Source organism: Bicyclus anynana, chromosome 21 (assembly GCF_947172395.1).
Source record: "Bicyclus anynana chromosome 21, ilBicAnyn1.1, whole genome shotgun sequence".
NCBI lineage: Eukaryota > Metazoa > Arthropoda > Insecta > Lepidoptera > Nymphalidae > Bicyclus > Bicyclus anynana.
The window spans coordinates 6,960,330-6,979,141 of NC_069103.1; the positions used below are offsets into that span (position 1 = coordinate 6,960,330).

At 38.3% G+C, this 18,812-nt stretch overlaps 2 protein-coding genes across 4 annotated transcripts in view; one reads left to right on the forward strand and one right to left on the reverse strand.

Annotated features, from left to right (window-relative positions):
• The first annotated feature begins 771 nt into the window (after nucleotides 1-771).
• On the forward strand, nucleotides 772-2,197 carry LOC112057364 (uncharacterized). Its single transcript, XM_024097855.2, has one exon. It carries the CDS (start codon nucleotides 992-994, stop codon nucleotides 1,610-1,612), a length of 621 nt encoding a protein of 206 aa, XP_023953623.1. The 5' UTR covers nucleotides 772-991; the 3' UTR covers nucleotides 1,613-2,197.
• Nucleotides 2,198-3,187: 990 nt separating this feature from the next.
• Nucleotides 3,188-18,812, reverse strand: part of LOC112057188 (bifunctional glutamate/proline--tRNA ligase) — a 38,731-nt gene continuing 23,106 nt past the window's right edge. For all 3 annotated transcript variants that reach the window (XM_024097688.2, XM_024097681.2, XM_024097708.2), the window contains 13 exons: nucleotides 17,974-18,123; nucleotides 17,287-17,391; nucleotides 16,717-16,800; nucleotides 15,785-15,911; nucleotides 9,387-9,535; nucleotides 8,157-8,357; nucleotides 7,484-7,601; nucleotides 6,586-6,725; nucleotides 6,087-6,213; nucleotides 5,074-5,315; nucleotides 4,576-4,736; nucleotides 3,869-4,012; nucleotides 3,188-3,408 (listed from right to left, as the gene is read on the reverse strand). In XM_024097688.2, the coding sequence (XP_023953456.1) occupies nucleotides 3,243-3,408; nucleotides 3,869-4,012; nucleotides 4,576-4,736; nucleotides 5,074-5,315; nucleotides 6,087-6,213; nucleotides 6,586-6,725; nucleotides 7,484-7,601; nucleotides 8,157-8,357; nucleotides 9,387-9,535; nucleotides 15,785-15,911; nucleotides 16,717-16,800; nucleotides 17,287-17,391; nucleotides 17,974-18,123 (1,914 nt within the window). In that variant the 3' untranslated portion in view covers nucleotides 3,188-3,242. The remainder of the gene's footprint in view (nucleotides 3,409-3,868; nucleotides 4,013-4,575; nucleotides 4,737-5,073; nucleotides 5,316-6,086; nucleotides 6,214-6,585; nucleotides 6,726-7,483; nucleotides 7,602-8,156; nucleotides 8,358-9,386; nucleotides 9,536-15,784; nucleotides 15,912-16,716; nucleotides 16,801-17,286; nucleotides 17,392-17,973; nucleotides 18,124-18,812) is intronic.

Here is an 18,812-nt window from a genome sequence, read left to right on the forward strand (position 1 = left end):
TGAATTTGAAAAAAAATGAAATTCTAATGTTAACTGCGAATAATAGCTGTTCAAGTGTGAGAAAAAGGGACAGGTGATTTGCAGTAAGAATTTGTAATAATTTCATAAAATATAAATATAAATACTCAACAAAAAAATTGTTTGTGTCCTTGAATTTATTTTAAAAATGAATAGGTATCCAAAGTTTGTTTTTGTGATAGTTATGATAGTAAATCTTTTTCCAAGATATCATACTTCGGACTAACAAAACCCCGCGTTTTTACCCGCACAGTTCTCATTTAAATACATAGATCAAAAATGACCCAAGTTGGAATTTTTCAAATCGATTATGTAGTTTCAGAGCCTACTCAATGCAAACAAACAGTCAAATCTTGCTTCTTTAATAAAAAGCATTATCTTGTTATCATTGGTGGACTATCTTGGCTAGTTAGCTACTTAGTTAGTAGTAGCTACTGATAACAATAGGGGTATCGTTATCAGTATTTTTGTGCATAAAGTGCTAACTTAATCTACGGAACCCTATACTGGATTATTATGGCAAAATTTTTTTTGAAGATTTTCACGGACGGACGGACGGACGGACAGACAGACGGACAAGGCGAAACTATAAGGGTTTTTTTAGGGTTCCTAAAGGCTAGAACTTAGAGCCGTAAAGCTACTATAAAAATATGAATTGACAATAGCAACTGACAAGCCCATAGATTTTTTGTCCTAAGTCTATAAAATAAGTTCCTTGATACGGACAAGCCAGATCACAATGTCAAAGTCAAATTCACATGTTTAAATGTCAATGTCAAAGGATTTCGGACTTCGGTAGCTCAATGTAGCGCTCAATTAGTGCGAAAAATGCAAAGACTAAACTAAACAAACAAAAATAAACATTGTACCTTATCTCAAGACAAGATATGCTCAAGATCGAAACTTACTTACTGAATTAAATTACTGATTGTTCCTCTGTCCTGAAAGTTTATATATTTATATTTTCAGAAATATGGACTACAACTTTGTGTCTAAATTCACTATCAAAAGCAATGAACAGGAAGAAAAATTGATATACGTAAAGATATTATGGCAAAACAATAAAGACCATCTATTTCACATACAAGTTTTCAGCGAAGAGCAGAGTTGGTCTGGTGATTTTTCTTACGTTATGTGTAAAAATTTTAGGGAAATATTAGATGAAACTGAGGAACAATATATTAATAGTGTAAAAGATGCTTTAAGAATGAACAACAAGACATACGCGTATGATTTTACACATGAAGGTGACAGCAATCATAAAAAGTTCTATTGGAAAAAAAAATATGAAGGTTCAACAGGAACCATGGTTCATGGTTTTGTGTCAGTAAAAGAAGACGAAGTAGCAGGAACTAAAAATGATTTAATTGATTTCCTGATAACTGAGAACAAGACACATTGTAATGAAATTGATAAATACCAGAATAAGACAGAAAATTTAAATAATGAATTGGAAAAATGGAAAAATGAATTGGAGAAATTTGTTGATATGAAAAATTCATTAGAATCAAGTTTATATGGCAAATTTGTACAACTTTTGAACTCAAAGAAAAGAAGGATTCAGGAACTTGATGAGCATTTAAATAATTTATGAGAATGATACTTCTTTAACCTTAATATCTATATTATAATCTATACTAATATTATAAAGCTGCTGTTTGTTTGTTTGTTTATTTGGTTGAACGCACTAAGCTCAGGAACTACTGGTACAATTTGAAAAATTCTTTCCGTGTTAGATAGTCCATTTATCAAGGAAGGCTATATTATATAATACAGGAATGGCAACCTGTCAAATTATACATATAAGCCATACTCAATACAACCAACAAACAAATTAAAAATTAGGTTATAAATCACTAGTCATTTCACACAATAATATTTATAATTAACTTGTTCTTAAATTGATGAAAATAAATTTGATTAATAAGCTTAGAACAATTAGATATAATATTTTGAATATTTTATTATGAGACAATACATTATTTAAAATGAATATGATATGAAATGACAATTTTTCTACCTTAATTTCTAATTAGTTTGTTGGTAAACAGTGCACATAGAGTATGGCTTTACTTTAGTATACATAATATAAGGAACATGAACTAAAGTTTTCTATACTGTCACTGTCACCTATACAGAGATTTTATTCTATTCTAATATTATGAAGCTGAAGAATCTGTTTGTTTATTTGCTTGAAAACACTAATCGCAGGAACTACTAGTCCAATTCGAAAAATTCTTTCAGTGTTAGATAGCCCATTTATCAAAGAAGGCTTCCTGTATTCTTACGGGAACAGGAACCACGCAGATAACCACCGGGCGGCGTAAGCAAGTGGAATATTATAGTAATTAAAAAACTTGAAAAAAATGACTTGTGTTAATCAATGGTGGCAGAACTGAGAACTACACACTTTCATTGCAATACACCCAAAGTAGTATGCAATAAGTTTTTGATTCCACCACAACAGATAATGTTACTAGGTACGCAAAATTATTTGAAACTTCGTTATATTAGAGCTTTTATTTATACAGTTACACTAGATTTGTTTTATTTAAAAATACCAAATAGTTATGATTTTACATGCATTCAAAGTTCGCATAAATATCGACTCCCGCTAAAGGCCGCTATACAACATTTGCTCGCCTGTTATAGGCAATTTCGTACTTCTGCCTTACCTACTGACGAACTGATGGTTAAAATTGATTTTTTTTTGTGTTGAAAAGCCCATTTATCGAGAAAGGCTATAAGCTACATATCATCATCATCATATCAGCCGATGGACGTCCACTGCAGGACATAGGTCCTTTTGTAAGGACTTCCAAATATCACGATACAAAGCCATCTGCTGTGTTATATTTTGTTGGTCCATATACAAAGACTTGCCCGATACTGACCACACTGGGCATGCGGGTTGGTCAGCGCAGGGCCAGATTTCTCGCACTGGTGTTGCTACTGCCAGACACCGGCCAGTGTCATTTAAAAATCTAGCCAATGTGAATGGATATACCGCCATTTGTCGGGCCTTTGTAATACTGTAATACATTGCATAATGTATTACTCGTAAGCTGTAAATTGAGGTACTATATGTCACAGCACATGATTTTTTTTACAAGACACAGCTACATACAAAGGCCGGCCTTCTCCTTTGGTAGGAAATAAAAAACGGATGTATCAATAGAAAATTAATAACTTATTATTCATATAGATATATTTTTATATTCCCTCTAATAGCTTCGTCCAAAGAGGGTGATGAATTTAGGCTTGTTGTTGCATGCTGGGTGGATGCAGCGGTCGTCGTCAGCGAGCGGGCGCGGGGGGGTGAAGGGGATGCAGAGGGACTTCGCCCCCATCGCCGGCCCTTTCACTTCTGACGTAGGGTCGTCGTCGGTCCTGCATAAAAATATTTCTAATACAATATGCTATTTATGACATTTCCTCATAAGTCCCTACAGTTTGTATACATGGTATTAATGGGGATGATGTCTAGGTCTAGGTTTGAATATATTGATTTTTATAAGACATTCGGGTAAATAAGTTCACACGCTCCTTGGTATCCCTCGATAGAATAGAAGAGCAGAGTGTCACAGCTCACCTGACACCGTCGTTATTGATGCTGTCCTCGCAGGGCGTGAGGCCACAGAAGGTCGCCAGAAGCATGCGCTACTTCTTTGCGCTCCTTGGTATCCTCAGATAGAATAGAAGAGCAGTCTCACAGCTTACCTGGCACTGTCGTTCTTGATGCTGTCCTCGCAGGGAGTGAGGCCGCAGAAGGGCGCCAGAAACATGTGCTACTGCTTCGCGCTCCTAGATATCCCTAGATAGAACAGAAGAGCAGAGTATCACAGCTCACCTGGCACTGTCGTTCTTGATGCTGTCCTCGCAGGGCGTGAGGCCGCAGAAGGGCGCCAGAAGCATGTGCTTCTGCTCCAGCGCACTCACGAAGTCGTCCCACTGCGTCACTAGCGACACCCTTGCGTCGCGCTCCTTGGTAGCTCTAGAACGAACCGTAGATTATTTTACATACTAGGTACTTATTTCTATAAAAATCTAGAAATTCTTTGAAGTACAATAAACTCAATATTTTATAGCCCCTTCCAGGTTTCGAACTGAAGACTGCATTCAAAACCACTGGTCATCTAGTCTAAAGTTTAACGTATATAGTCTTATTAATCAAATTAATCGTCATTCATTTTGTAAAAATATTATTATGCGTAAAATTAGCAGCGACTTATACCCTCAATTTTTGTTGATAAACATTCCACATCGAGTTTGGCTTTAGTATATTCAAATACGAGTGACTGGATTTAAATATCTGAAAGAAATAACATATCTATACTAATCTATACTAATATTATAAAGTTTATAGAGTTTGTTTGATTGAACGCGCTAATCTCAGGAACTACTGCTCCGATTTGAAAAATTATTTCAGTGTTAGATAGCCCATTTATCGAGGAAGGCTATAGACTATATATTATCCCCGTATTCCTACGAGAACGGAAACCACGCGGGTGAAACCGCGTGGCCTCAGCTAGTTATTGTTATATTAATAAGGCGTACTTAGCCAACATAGCGTCGTGGATCTGGTCCAACAGCGCCAGGAGGTTGGCAGGCGCCTCCGTGCGCTTGAGCGTCGCTTTGTCTCCGGTGAACCGCTGCACCGCCACCACTTCGCCGCGAGCCATGTCCTTGGGGCCCAGCTCCACGCGGATCGGGACACCCTGTTGATGTCAATCACCATTATCATTGTCAGGGAACTAACAAAAGGATAAAAAGAGTTTAGTAGACCAGGGAAGTGACAGAAAAAGAAAAAAAACTCGTCCCTGCCAAAAATGGAAGGATGACCTCAAATGCACCTGGAGAAGAAAAGCAAGTGAAGGTAATAAGTGTGTGTATCTCACGTCCATTGGCTACAAGATGACCCCTAATGGGTACGCCTCCAATGATTCACTATCACAAACACGCGGCAAAACAGAGTACCTTACTACACATGAGTCGAATCGACTATACTTAGCAACTCGAATGTTTGAAAAACATATAATAACAGTTGTATCTCACCTTAAGTTCCCAATGGTTGAACTTCCATCCCGGCGAGTAGTTGTCCCTGTAGTCGCCTTCAGCCCTGATGCCGACCTTCATCAGCTCCTCAACCAACTGCTTGCAAGAGTCCATGAGGCTCTTGCGCTCCTCCGCGGTACTGGAGACGGTGATGCCACACGGCACCACTATGGTCTGAATGTCGGCGACGCGTGGAGGCAGCACCAGTCCACGGTCATCGCCGTGTACCAAAACCATGACGCCTAAATACAAAGATGCATGGGATATATTGCAATACAATAGAAGACCAAAAGAAAGAATAATTAAAAAAAAATATATATTAAAAAGAAAAGACTACATTAAATGTTTGTCACTATTTGGCGTCGTTCATTTTATATAATTTATAGATCATCAGTACTTTCCAACAAAGCATGACTGTGGTTAAACTCAAGAATATAAAAAGGAGAAACCCAGTCTCGTCGTTTGGCATCAAATTCATTGAGTTATCTGTATCTAACTGACAGTTTTTCTATGGATTTGACATTAAATTTGACAGATTTTGTCGAAATCTTTAGGAAAACTGACAGTTTGACAAAGATAGAATGAATTTACTGTTAAATGTATCCGATGACATTGACGTTCACATTCAAAGACAGCGAGCATTTTCAAAGACAGCTGTCAAGCAATGTCAATCAGTGAAATACGAATCTTTAGGCTGGATCAGTATGCTGATCAGCTGACATGGCGTCAATGGTGGAAGTTTATCCTTAAACAGCAATAAGTTCTACGGCAGAAAGTAATAGAATCAAAATTATAGAGGATTAAATTTCCTACAAAAAATGTCCATAAATTTCTTATGAGTTGTATATTAAGGGCACTAGAACGAAAAATCGATTCTCACACTCTTTTCCAATATAGTGCCTGATCCCGAAAATTTGATGATGAAACAAAAAAAAAACTGCGGTATAATTTTCCGAGGTTTGACCAAATAAAGTAACATTTCAAAACTTTCAAGACAAGCATTCAATACTAACCTATAGTTCTGGTAGTAAGGCCCCATGAATTCTGGTAAACATAATTTTTCTCTTGAGTCTCAGCATCATCATAGACTATTTCAAACATTTTTGAGAAATTCTGTCCTAAATGGTGACTCGTTGCACCCTGTAAAATAAACGAATATACATTTTTTAATCACACTATTTTTTCAAGAACATTTGCAACATCTATTAAATATAACCAATAGTCCAGTTCCCCTCATAATACTTGGAAAAGACTGTTAGTGTTAGGAGTGGCTACGACAATAGTCCATCGGGCGGAGCTCGAACCACGACCTCCCGGTGATACGTCCGCCCCTTTACAGTGGAGCTATAAAGAAAGTGTTGCTAATGCCAAAAAATCTGAAGGAGGAACTCCTTGCAAATCCTGAAAGGATTGAAAGGTTCCTGGAATCTTTGAAATAACTAAGGACTATCTGAATCTTTATCATATTCGTTGAGGATTAAGGAATTTAATTCGACTAAAATATATGCATACCTGTATCCCTCGTCCACTGGCAGGGATATACGCCTCTACTGTGGTGGTGTAGTCTCCGCCAGCAAATTTCTCCTTCTCAGTTTTGCGTCCCTTGATAACTGGTATTGCCATCAACTCTTCGTACACGCGCGCGTACAGATCTGTACACCACAAAGTTTATAGAAGAGTTTTGGGATATAAAAATATGTATAGTGCCACAAAATTATCTGGCCCAGTCGCACTTTACTTCCAAAAAGGAGGAGGTTTCTACGTTCACCTGTATGTATGTTTTTCCAAATGGCGACCGCCGCGACGACGACGAATAGTTCTTAGACTCTTTGGGTTAGTTCCAGCTTTGGCCACCGGGTCAGATAAGTTTATAGCACTATACATATTTTTTTGCACTCAAGATTGTTTGGACACTTTCTATAATTGCATTAAAAGTCTAATAGAGTGACGGTCTAGTTTAACCGGGGTAGGTACCAAGAAAAAAAATGTCAGCCATATGAGAGTCAAATAAGGGTCAAAAGTTTGTGAACAATCAATCTATTTGTAAAAAGTTGCTTTAAGGATAATTCATTAATAGAATTTTATTAAATTATAAAAAATGCAACCCCACAAAAACGGGGGTTGTAATTGTATGCTTCTCATCAAAAAAATCGAAACAGTCCGCAAGTACTGTTACAGGCGGACTGTGTCGATTTTTTTGATGAGTAGTATATACGAGTATATTAGTACTAAAATAAGGAAGAAGCAACTTATACTTTGACTTGCTGAAAATAGAAGTGAAACATAAAAAAAATTAATTGCATGTTTGGATCACGGGGGTGATCTCCTCGGGGTAGGAATATGCGAGTGATATAATGAAAATTGTATTTGAAATTATAAATGAAAATTATACTTCACATTTCAAATTTACCTAAAATCTGTAAAACTTCCTCAGCAGCTTCCTCTTGTGTCCTGAAGGCGGTGTGACCCTCTTGCCATAAGAACTCGCGCGTCCTTAGGAATGGCTGTGGCTGTTTGAACTCCCATCTCTGGACAATACATAGCATTGTTATCTCATCGTCGTTATCAACCCATATTCGGCTCACTGCTGAGCTCGAGTCTCCTCTCAGAATGAGAGGGGTTAGGCCAATAGTCCACCACGCTGGTCCAATGCAGATTGGAAGACTACACACACGCAGAGAATTAAGAAAATTCTCTGTTGTGAATTTAAATATCACGTGTCTCTAACGGTGATGGAAAACATCGTGAGGAAACCTGCATTTTCCTCACGATGTTTTCCATCACCGTTAGAGACACGTGATATTTAAATTCTTAAAATGCACACAACTGAAAACTTAAGAGGTGCATGCCCCGGACCGGATTCGAACCCACACCCCCCGGAATCGGAGGCAGAGGTCATATCCACTGGGCTATCACGACATTACAGGTGACATTACGACAGGTTGTTTCTACACTATCGTATTTAATTAACTCCGATTAAACGGATACACGCGAGTAGTGTATTGGGGTTGTAAGATGTCGCATAATGAATGAAGTATAAGGTCAGGTATTTAAAAAAAAATGAAAAAGAATGAAGAACATACCACAACGTTGTTCCACTGGTTAAGCTTGTAGGGCAGGTCGCGATGGCTCTGTATCCACCTGGCATAGGCCGGGTACATGACGGTCTCGGACGTAGGCCGGACCGCGATGTGTTCGGCCAGTTCGGACGAGCCCGAGTGTGTGACCCACGCCACTTCGGGGGCGAAGTCCGCTATGTGATCCTTTTCACGTTCTAGTGCCGCCTAGAAAATATATATATTACTAGCCGACGCCCGCGACTTCGTCCACGTTAAAATCGATATTAACTTTCAACTACCCCTACCCTACCCCTACCCCTAAACTAAAAAATTCAAGATTTTTAAATAAGAAAATGGTTGTTGTGCCTCACTCGAAATAGATTGGTATAGTGTATTGCGGACTTGTTTTGTAGATATTTATAAGATCTACAATTAGTTTGAACATTTTTTTGGTTCTATCTTTTATAGTTTAGGCAGCGCACGCAAAATAAGTAACTTTTCTGGTTGATTTTTTACACCTTGTGTTCGAAAAACCCAAATATCTTACGGAACCCTATTTTTTCCAAAATAAAATTTAGCCTATGTTACTTGTGGATAATGTAGCTTTCGAATGGTGAAAGAATTTTTAAAATCGGTCCAGTAGTTTTTGAGCCTATTCATTACAATCAAACAAACATACAAACAAAGATTTCTTCTTTATAATATTAGTATAGATGTGTAACGATATTCACGTTGACATGCGGGCGCGATGGCGGATGCGTTTAAAGTTAACAATTTAAGGATTTTTTGTTTAATTGATCTTTGTCTACGATTTAATGTTTCTTTTTAACTTGTCTTATTGACATTTGACAATATTACATGACATTGACAGCTTACACCGGATATGAATTCAATTCCAGGTGTTTATAGTGGCTGTTTTGAACACTTTTACTGTATTATCTATGTTTATTTGTAGACAAGAGAGCGAAACAAAAATTTTGTCAAATTTTGTCAACAACAATTTGTATTTTCTATCCGTAAAAAATAAAATCGACGTGCTTATCTATACTAATATTATAAAGCTGAGGAGTTTATTTGTTTGTTTGTTTGATTGAACGCGTTAATCTCAGAAACTTCTGGTCCGATTTGAAAAATTCTTTCAGTGTTAGATAGCCCATTTATCAAGGAAGGCTATAGGCTATATATTATCCCCGTATTCCTATGGGATTGGTAACCACGCGGGTATAACCGTGCGGTGTCAGCTAGTACACATACCTTTGACACAAATATTGGGAAGTATCCGTCCTTGACGCCCAGTTTCCTGAAGTGCGCGCTCAGGAAGTTCCTGATCACGTCCCAGATGCTGTACGACCACGGACGCAGGATGTAGCAGCCAGAGATGTCGTAGTAGTCGATCATTTCAGCTATTACATAAAAAAAATATAAACTAGCCAACGTCTTGAAGAAAACTTCAATCAGCCCAGGGGATCGAACCCAGGACCTCCATCCTTCAAAATACGTCAATGTTGTCGTCGATCAAACGTCGCAAGCAACATCATAAAACGAATTGACGGCCTCCGTGGCGCAGTGGTGTGCGCGGTGGATTTACAAACGGAGGTTTCGGGTTCGATCCCCAGCTGGGCCGATTAAGGTTTTCTTAATTGGTCCAGGTCTGGCTGGTGGGAGGCTTTGGCCGTGGCTAGTTACAATCCTACCGACAAAGACGTACCGCCAAGCGATTTAGCGTTCCGGTACGATGTCGAGTAGAAACCGAAAGGGGTGTGGACTTTCATTCTCCTCCTATCAAGTTAGCCCGCTTCTATCTTAGATTCCATCGTCACTTACCATCAAGTGAGATTGTAATCAAGGGCTAACTTAGCCCTTTAAATAAAGAATAAAAAAAAAATTAAAAAAATTAAAACGCCAAAGATTCTTGGAGGTACAACAAAAGAGACAATACAAAGACAACAATTTATTAATGAAACATATAGTTGGTCTTCTAGCTGGTTTCTTGTCTGTTGTCTGTTGGTAGTACAGGCACTATTAAAAAATCTTGTATAGTGCGCGCAAGATAAATCTGCGCGCGACTAGCGGCGCAATAGGCTACTTGCCTCTTTTGTAAACAGTGTTTAAACTGAATTATGGAAGTATTATAAGCTATATTTTATTTTGTCCCGTCAATAGTAAAAAATTCAATATGAATGATAAATTATCTACGTAAAATTTTTGCCGCCGAAACACAGCACATTAGCAAGTGACGTCATTTATAGACGGCGGGATTGGCGTTTGCGGTGACGTGATAAAAATACAATTTTGTTTTATAAAATTATTACAATTACGAAATCACAAATAAAAATGTGATAAGAGTTTCTAGGCATCTAAACTGCCTATACAAAAAATCTTGTACAGCAGGCGAGTAGCCTATTATTTTAGTGATCTCTTTTACCCGCCTAGAGATAGATGACAAGATGGCGGCACTTTTAATTAGTTCTGATTTCGGCCTCGCGCAAACTTATCGTGCGCGCACTATAGTAAGCGTACTTAAAATGCGCATGTATATAAGGTACGTAAGGTGTTTATGATGTTATAATAATTCAGTGGACCCCCTGCTGAATTTCTATCCAAAACTCGGCAAAAAATGTGATTAGCTGAATCAACAGCCACCGAAAGATAATAGTTTTTAAAAAAAAATGTGTGAGTTAATTACTTTCTTAGTTAATTAATTAATTTGGAATTTAGAAACTTCCCATTCGGTATAAAACCAGATAAATTTTCGTGGACCCCCTGCTTACGTACTGTGAACCCCCATTTTTAAGTCACATCAACGTAGACCCCCGCCGAGTCTTCCGTAGACCCCTGGACCACTTTGGGAATCAATGGTCTAAATAAACACACGAATCAATTTTCTTTTGACACAACATTAATAATGCTTTTTGTAATGTACGTCAATGAAACACAGCGGTCGGATGCTAACTGATTTATTTACTCACCCTCACTTAGTAATAACCAAAGAATATAGTATGCCAGACATTACAACACTACACATCTCTTTCCTATGAAAAGTCTTACATTATTATTATTATTATTATTATTTTTTTTTACAATACAAGATAACTTTTAATTACTTTTACTTTTACTATTAGTATCTTCCTTTCCCTTACCAAAAAAAAAATCTAAATATCTATATTAGCCCTTAAATTATTTATAAACATTTGACTTGTCTAATAGTACAATAGATTTTTTTTTTTTTTTTTTACATTATTTTCAGAACTTTATATCCATTACCATTTTTTTTTTTTTTTTTAAATTTCAAACCTGTCCCAATTGAAAGGTCCTTTAATGCCTACAATTTATTTATGATTTTTTTTTTACGAAGTCGGCAGGTCCGCTTCGGCCTTCCTACCGTATCCTCGGATGCTTCTGGAATCAAATCTACTCCTTTAGGCGATCTTGGCGATGACGTAGGTGCCGATGCTGGTTGAGGTTGTGACTGCATCGGGAGCGATTGCTCGACGCCTTCGGGTGATTCCTCTATTTCCATTTCTCTCTCGGGAGAACCATTATCTTCTGGTTTTTCATTATTTTTTCGGGGTTTTGTGTTAACGTATTGATCCGATATGCTTATTTCTGCAGGTGGTTCTGATCTACCTCCCATATCCCACGAGAAACGACTACTTCTTTGTGGTAAAATTTGATCTGTGTGTCGGCGACAAATATTTCCTTTATTTAGTAAAATTTTAAATGATACTGGTCCCGTTTTTTCTATTATATCTCCTTCAATCCATTTATTGTCTTTCGCAGAATAGTTACGTGTTAATATTTTATCCCCAATCTCGAACTTTCGAACGATTCCCCCAGAGTTCTCTATTTGTTTATTTTGGGCTTCTGCTACAATATTAGACGTATCCGGTCGCATAGCATCTAGTCTATTCCGAAGCCGTCTCCCTATCAATGCAACTGCCGGTTCTATTCCCGTCGTTATGTGTGGGCAATTCCTATACTGCATCAAAAATCTACATAAACTAGCATGTATGTCTGCACCTTCTAGAATTGCTTTTTTAATCGTCTTCTTCACCGTTTTAATTGCATTCTCCCCAGCTCCATTTCCTTGAGGTCTATATGGTGAAGACGTGACATGTCGGATCATGTTTTTATTGCAAAATTCTCTGAATTCTGCGCTTTGGAAAGGGGGTCCGTTGTCTGTTACCAATTGCTCAATTAATCCAAATTTAGAAAATAAACTTCGGAAAAACTTGATAGTATGGTATGCAGAAATGCTACGTATTTGTTCCGCCTCTATCCATTTACTGTGCGCGTCGACTGCAACAATATAGTATTTGCCCTGTATTTGAGCGAAATCTGCATGGAGTCGCTTCCAAGGTCCTGAAGGAAACTCCCAAGGATGCAGAGTGGTTTTCGGAGGGGCGTCCCTTACATTGAGACATGCTTCACACTTCTGCCCGATACACTCTATATCCTTATCTATAGACGGCCAATACACATAATTTCTAGCAATGGATTTCATTTTTACTATTCCTAAATGTCCTGAGTGTATTTCAAATAACACTCTTTCCTGTAATTTTTGTGGGATTACTAATCGATATTTGTACAAAATACAACCATGATCAATGTAAAGTTCTGCGCGCCTCACGTAGAACGCTCGTTCATCTTCTTTACATTTTTCTGGCCATCCAAACATTATATATCCATATATTCGGCTCAATAAATTATCCTTCTTTATTTCAATTGCGATGTCTTTATAACTCACCGGTAACGTTTCATCTATGTAGAATAAGTAATGTTTCTCTTCTATGTGTTGCTCGCGGTCGTTATCACTAACAAGCGGTAAGCGCGACAACGCATCTGCATTTCCGTTGGATTTTGATTTTACGTAATTAATCTCAAAATCATACGCTGCTAATTTAGCCGCCCATCTTTGCAGCCGACTCGCTGCCGTTTGTGGAATTCCCCCTTTTGGCCCAAAAATATACACTAGTGGTTGGTGGTCTGTTTTCAAAATAAATCTTCTTCCGAATAGATATTGATGATGTTTTTGTATGCCATACATTATCGCCAGTGCCTCCTTATCTAATTGGCTATAATTCTTTTCCGCGTCTCCAAGAGTTCTTGAAGCACAGCTGATAGGGCGTTCAGTGCCATCGGGAAAAGCATGTGCCAGAACTGCCCCAATGCCGTAAGCACTACTGTCCACTGACAAAACTAACGGTAATGCTTGGTCATAATGACATAATACTCTGTCACTAGCTAAAATATTTTTTATATTTTTAAATGCATTTTCGCAACTTAAATCCCACTTCCATTCTTGATTTTTAGCTTAAATTAGGAACAAACTTTCCATAATAATTTATTAGGCCTAAAAACGCTTTCAATTGAGTCACGTTTGTCGGGTTTGGAGCTTTCACAATAGCCTCCACTTTTGACATGTCCGGATGTAAACCATCTTTATCAATAATAAAGCCTAGGTACGATACACTTTTTTGTAAAAAACTACATTTGTTTATTTTTACAGTTAACCCCATTGCCGCCAATCTTTCGATTACAGCCCGCAGATTATGTTTATGTGTTTCTCGGTCTTTTCCAGTTACACATATATCATCTAGGAATACTACCGTATTAGATAGACCTCTAAGAGTTTCTTCCATTATTTTCTGAAACTTTTCCGGTACACAACTCAAACCGTAGGGGGTCCGTTTAAATGCGTAGGTACCTATGTGCGAAGAAATTGCCGTACACGCTTGCGAATCCGGGTGGAGAGGTACTTGCATATACGCGGTCGTGAGGTCAATTTTTGAATATTCTTGCCCCCCGCTCAAAGCCGCAAATAAATCCTCTATACGCGGTAGAGGATAATGATCCCGTTTTAATTTAGGATTAATAGTTGATTTATAATCCCCACACAATCTAATATCTCCAGTCGATTTAATCACCGGGACGATCGGTGTACCAAAATCTGAATGTTCGACCGGATAAATCGATCCTTCTTTTTCTAAGCGATGAATTTCTCTCTCCACTGCGGATCGCAACGCCAATGGTACCGGCCGCGCGCGTAAGAAAATAGGGTCATTATCTGTGAGCTGTAAGCGAATTTGTTTCTTACATTCACCCAATTTATCCGTAAATACAGAAGGATATTCTCTTTTTAACTCCTCAACGAACCGGTCGCGGTATTCATGGTCACTACTCTCTTTTGAGATATTATTAATAAAAAGTTCATTAATATTAAATTTCTGAATCCAACTTCTACCTAATAGCGGACGACTTCCGTTCTTTATAATGTATAATTTTAAGTTACTTTGGTAATTATCATCAATACATGCGTCTACTAAAATATAACCGACCGGTTCGATTCGTGAGCCCGAGTATGAACATAGTTTAATTCCGTCTTTATGAATTAAATAGTTTAAAAACATTTTATTGTAACATTTTTCACTTATAGCCGAAATTTTGCTACCGGTATCTAATTCACATTTCAATGTTACATTGCCTATTTTTACGTCTACAAAATACGGTCTGTCACCGCTCGAAACCGCCCTTATGTTATAAATTTCACTTTCAGAATCATCACTTAAAAAATTATGGCGCTTAGCACTTGATTTATTCCCAGATTTACACATGACCTTTAGGTGGCCTTTTATATTACATAGGTCACAGTTATATTGCTTAAATCGACACTTATCTGCTTGATGTCCCTTGCCACACCTCCAGCAGTGCGCCGAGGAGAAGGTAGGCCGTCCGCGGCCCGCGCCCCGTAGTGCGTGGACACTTTCACGGCCCGCTTCGCCGCTCGCGCCGCCCGCGCCGCTCGTGCCGGGCGCGCCGCTCGTGCCGGGCGCGCCGGGCGCACCGGCTCCACCGCCGACGCCGCTCGCGCCTGCGTTACCGCCGAAGACTCCAGAATAAGCACCGCCCATACTGTTGCGGCCGCTGACTCTGTCTACATGCTTCTCCGCGGCTTCTAAACCGAGAGCTAGCTCCACCGCCTTCTTATATGTTAAATTCTTCTCCATTAATAATCTGGCTTTAATCTCCGAATTTCGCAACCCAGTTAAAAACTGCTCACACAGGTTTTCTTCAAGATTTTGCCCAAAATTACATTCGGTCGCCAAATGTTTCAAATTTTGTAAAAATTCGAGTATGGACTCTCCAACATTTTGTTTTTGTTGTCGAAATATTTCTCGCTCCACGTAAATTGAACGTTGAGGTTCCAGATGATTCTTTACTATTTTCACCAATTCGTCGAACGTCTTTTCCTCCGGTTTAGTCGGCGCGCACAAATCACACATTAAATTGTATGTACGATCACCCACTAACGTAATCAACGTGGCTACTTTGTGTGTACTTTGAATGTCATTAAGAAATATAAACTGTTCCACTCGACGAACATACAATGACCACTTCCCGGAATAAAGATCAAACGGTTCAATTTTACCGTAAGGCATTTTAATTAAGAACTTTAAGCACGCGTGATCTAAATAATTAAAAATCCCATCCTCGTCGCCAGTGTAATGTACGTCAATGAAACACAGCGGTCGGATGCTAACTGATTTATTTACTCACCCTCACTTAGTAATAACCAAAGAATATAGTATGCCAGACATTACAACACTACACTACTTTTGTCCTGATATTATATTGTTTGTAATGTCACTTACATTTGGTGATCACTTGTGAGTACCATTCGGGCAAATCTGTCTCTTTGCTGGCTTCCAAACCCAATCGAGTGACCTTCTTTACGTTCGATGTCGACTCTTCTTTAACTGGCTTCGCAGGTTTTGGAGCCTGACAAATAATAAAATAAATTATACCTGTAGTGTTTGTGTACATATAACCGGTAGTGGGAGAAAGCGGGCAGTCTGTCTCTGGCATCGAGAGAAGGCGGACGTGTGCTGCTGGCCATTATAGTGTATAATAATGTAGTGGTGAGACGGTGACTTACTGCTATTACAGTAAGGACAAGGGACCTTACAGTACCCGCAAGTAGTTTTGTATACCCTTAACTCTTCACTGTTACTTCTTACTGGTAATCCTTAAGGATATAGAGAATCGTTTACACGCGAGCGAATTCGCGGGAATTTTGTTAGTATTTAAATTTTTAGCGTTTGATTATTTAAAAATATACGAGATAAACAATGAATGCTGAATAATATTAACTTTTTCATAAATAACAATTAAATGTATTTTAATCTATACTTATAATAAATCTGTACATGAAATATATTTCCAAAATTTTTCAGGGGGATGAGTGATCGATATTGATGCCAAAAATGCAATCACTAAAATTTTTATCATGTCTGTCTATAATTCTGTATAATAATTGTACCAAGTTTCGTTAAAATATTTTCCTTATTTTAACGAAACTTGGTACAATTATTCTTCACACTCCTGGGCAGGTTATAGTATACTTTTCATCACGCTACAATCAATAGGAGCAGAGCAGTGAAGGGAAATGTTGGGAAAACGGGAGAAGTTACTCCATTTTTACAGCGATACTACTGTAAGGCTGAATTAAAGAGGTCTAAGGGCGGACGAAGTCGCGGGCGTCCGCTAGTAAATAATAAAATGTAGTACATAGTTATTTTATTACCTTGTCTGCTTTCTTTGGTTTCGCCTGCTGTTTTACTTCTGTGGATGATTCACCATTCTGATTTGTTGTTGTTTTACTTGCACTCTAGGGAAAATGTATGTGTTATAAAGAATTGATTAAAAATATGTCGTCATCAACCCATATTCGGCTCACTGCTGAGCTCGAGTCTCCTCTCAGAATGAGAAGGGTTAGGCCAATAGTCTATCATGCTGGCCCAATGCGGATTGGCAGACTTCACACACGCAGAGAATTAAGATAATTCTCTGGTATGCAGGTTTCCTCACGACGTTTTCCTTCACCGTTTGAGACACGTGATATTTAATTTCTTAAAATGCACAAAACTGAAAAGTTAGAGGTGCATGCCCCGGACCGGAGTCGAACCCACACCCTCCGAAATCGGAGGCAGAGGTCATATCCACTGGGCTATCATGGCTATTAGACAGACGGACGGATCCTATAAGGGTTTCTAATTTATAAAAATATGTAATATAATGTAAAGACAGGTGTTTACTTTGTGTTAGTAAAGTAGATAGGTGTAAGTTGAAAATTTAAAAAATCTATTGAAATTACCTTTTCGGGAATCTTTTTAGAATCCTGAGATGATGATGCTTTCGGTGTCCATTCACTGCCAGTCAAAGCCTTGTATTGTGCTTTCAGATTCAGTAGATTGGTCACCTGGAATAATATATTTCGAGTATTTTAAAAATATCATCTATCTATTCATACTAATTATTATAAAATTTGTGGTGGTACAGGAGGTAATTTTTGAAAATAAAAAAAAAATCTTTTACCATAGGAAAGCCACATTATTTGTGAGTGTCATAGGCTATATTTTGTGCCAGTATTCTCACGGGAACGTAAACTACGCGGATGAAACCGCGGCGCGTCTACTAGTTGTATATAATTTTACATGTAATTGAAAAATATTTGATAATAATTTTCCATAACATTGTTTTTTTACCGACTTCAAAAAAAGGAGGAGGTTTTCAATTCGTCTTTATGTATGTTACCTGATTACTTGAAGACGCCTGGACCGATTTGAATAATTCTTTTTTCTTTTAGATTTAGCACCGCCTTCAAACTGATCATCAGTTAGAACATAATATGATACATAGAACTTAGTATGATGTTATTTTTCGCTTTTTAGTTTAGTCAGTATGTTGTTTGTTTGTTTGTTTGTTTGAAGTCGGTTGAATGTTTTTTATTTAAAATTTTTTATCAACATGAAAAGTTGCACAGAAACCTAACTTTACTGACCTCAACATCAACAACTGACTTTTCTGCTTTCTCTGCTTTAATTTTGCGCACTTTGTCGCCCTGCGCTGCTATTTGCTCTAAAAGTTTAACAACTTTAGCATCCTCAGCCATTTGGACGTTTGCTACTGGCGCTGCACCTGGTTTCCAGTCCTTTAAAACAAATACAAATCTATTTCAAATTTGGTGGTGGAGTGTGGGTTCGAATCCGGTCCGGGGCATGCACCTCCAATTTTTTAATTGTGTGCATTTTAAGAAATTAAATATCACATGTCTCAAACGGTAAAGGAAAACATCGTGACATACCATGAAAACATACCAGAGAATTTTCTTAATTCTCTGCGTGTGTGAAGTCTGCCAATCCGCATTGGGCCATCGTGGTGGATTATTGGCCTAACCCCTTTCATACTGAGAGGAGACTCGAGCTCAGCAGTGAGCCGTATATGGATTGATAATGACCAATACACAAACAAACTTTTGTCTGTCTGGCTGTTTGTCCGGGCTAATCATTGGAATGGCTGAACGGATTTTAATGTGACTTTCACTGGATGTTAAAAGAGGTTATTGACCAACTTTCATTATAGGCAAATCCATGGTTCCCGCGGGAGTGGTGAAAAACTAAATTTCTGAACGATAATCACTTAGCGCCTTTGTAGGTAGGTTGGTAACAAGCCACGGCCGAAGCCCCACCAGCCAGACCCGGGGCCAATTAAGAAAACCTCAATCTACCCAGCCGATAACGAACCCAGGACCTCCATCTTGTAAATCCACTGCGCATACCACTGCGCCACGGAGGTCGTCAAGGTATGATAAAACATTAAATAAAATTTGGTGTAAGCATT

What these genes read in the sequence shown, in the direction of transcription:
- LOC112057364 (XM_024097855.2), top strand. Translation starts at nt 992, where the DNA reads ATGGACTACAACTTTGTGTCTAAATTCACTATCAAAAGCAATGAACAG.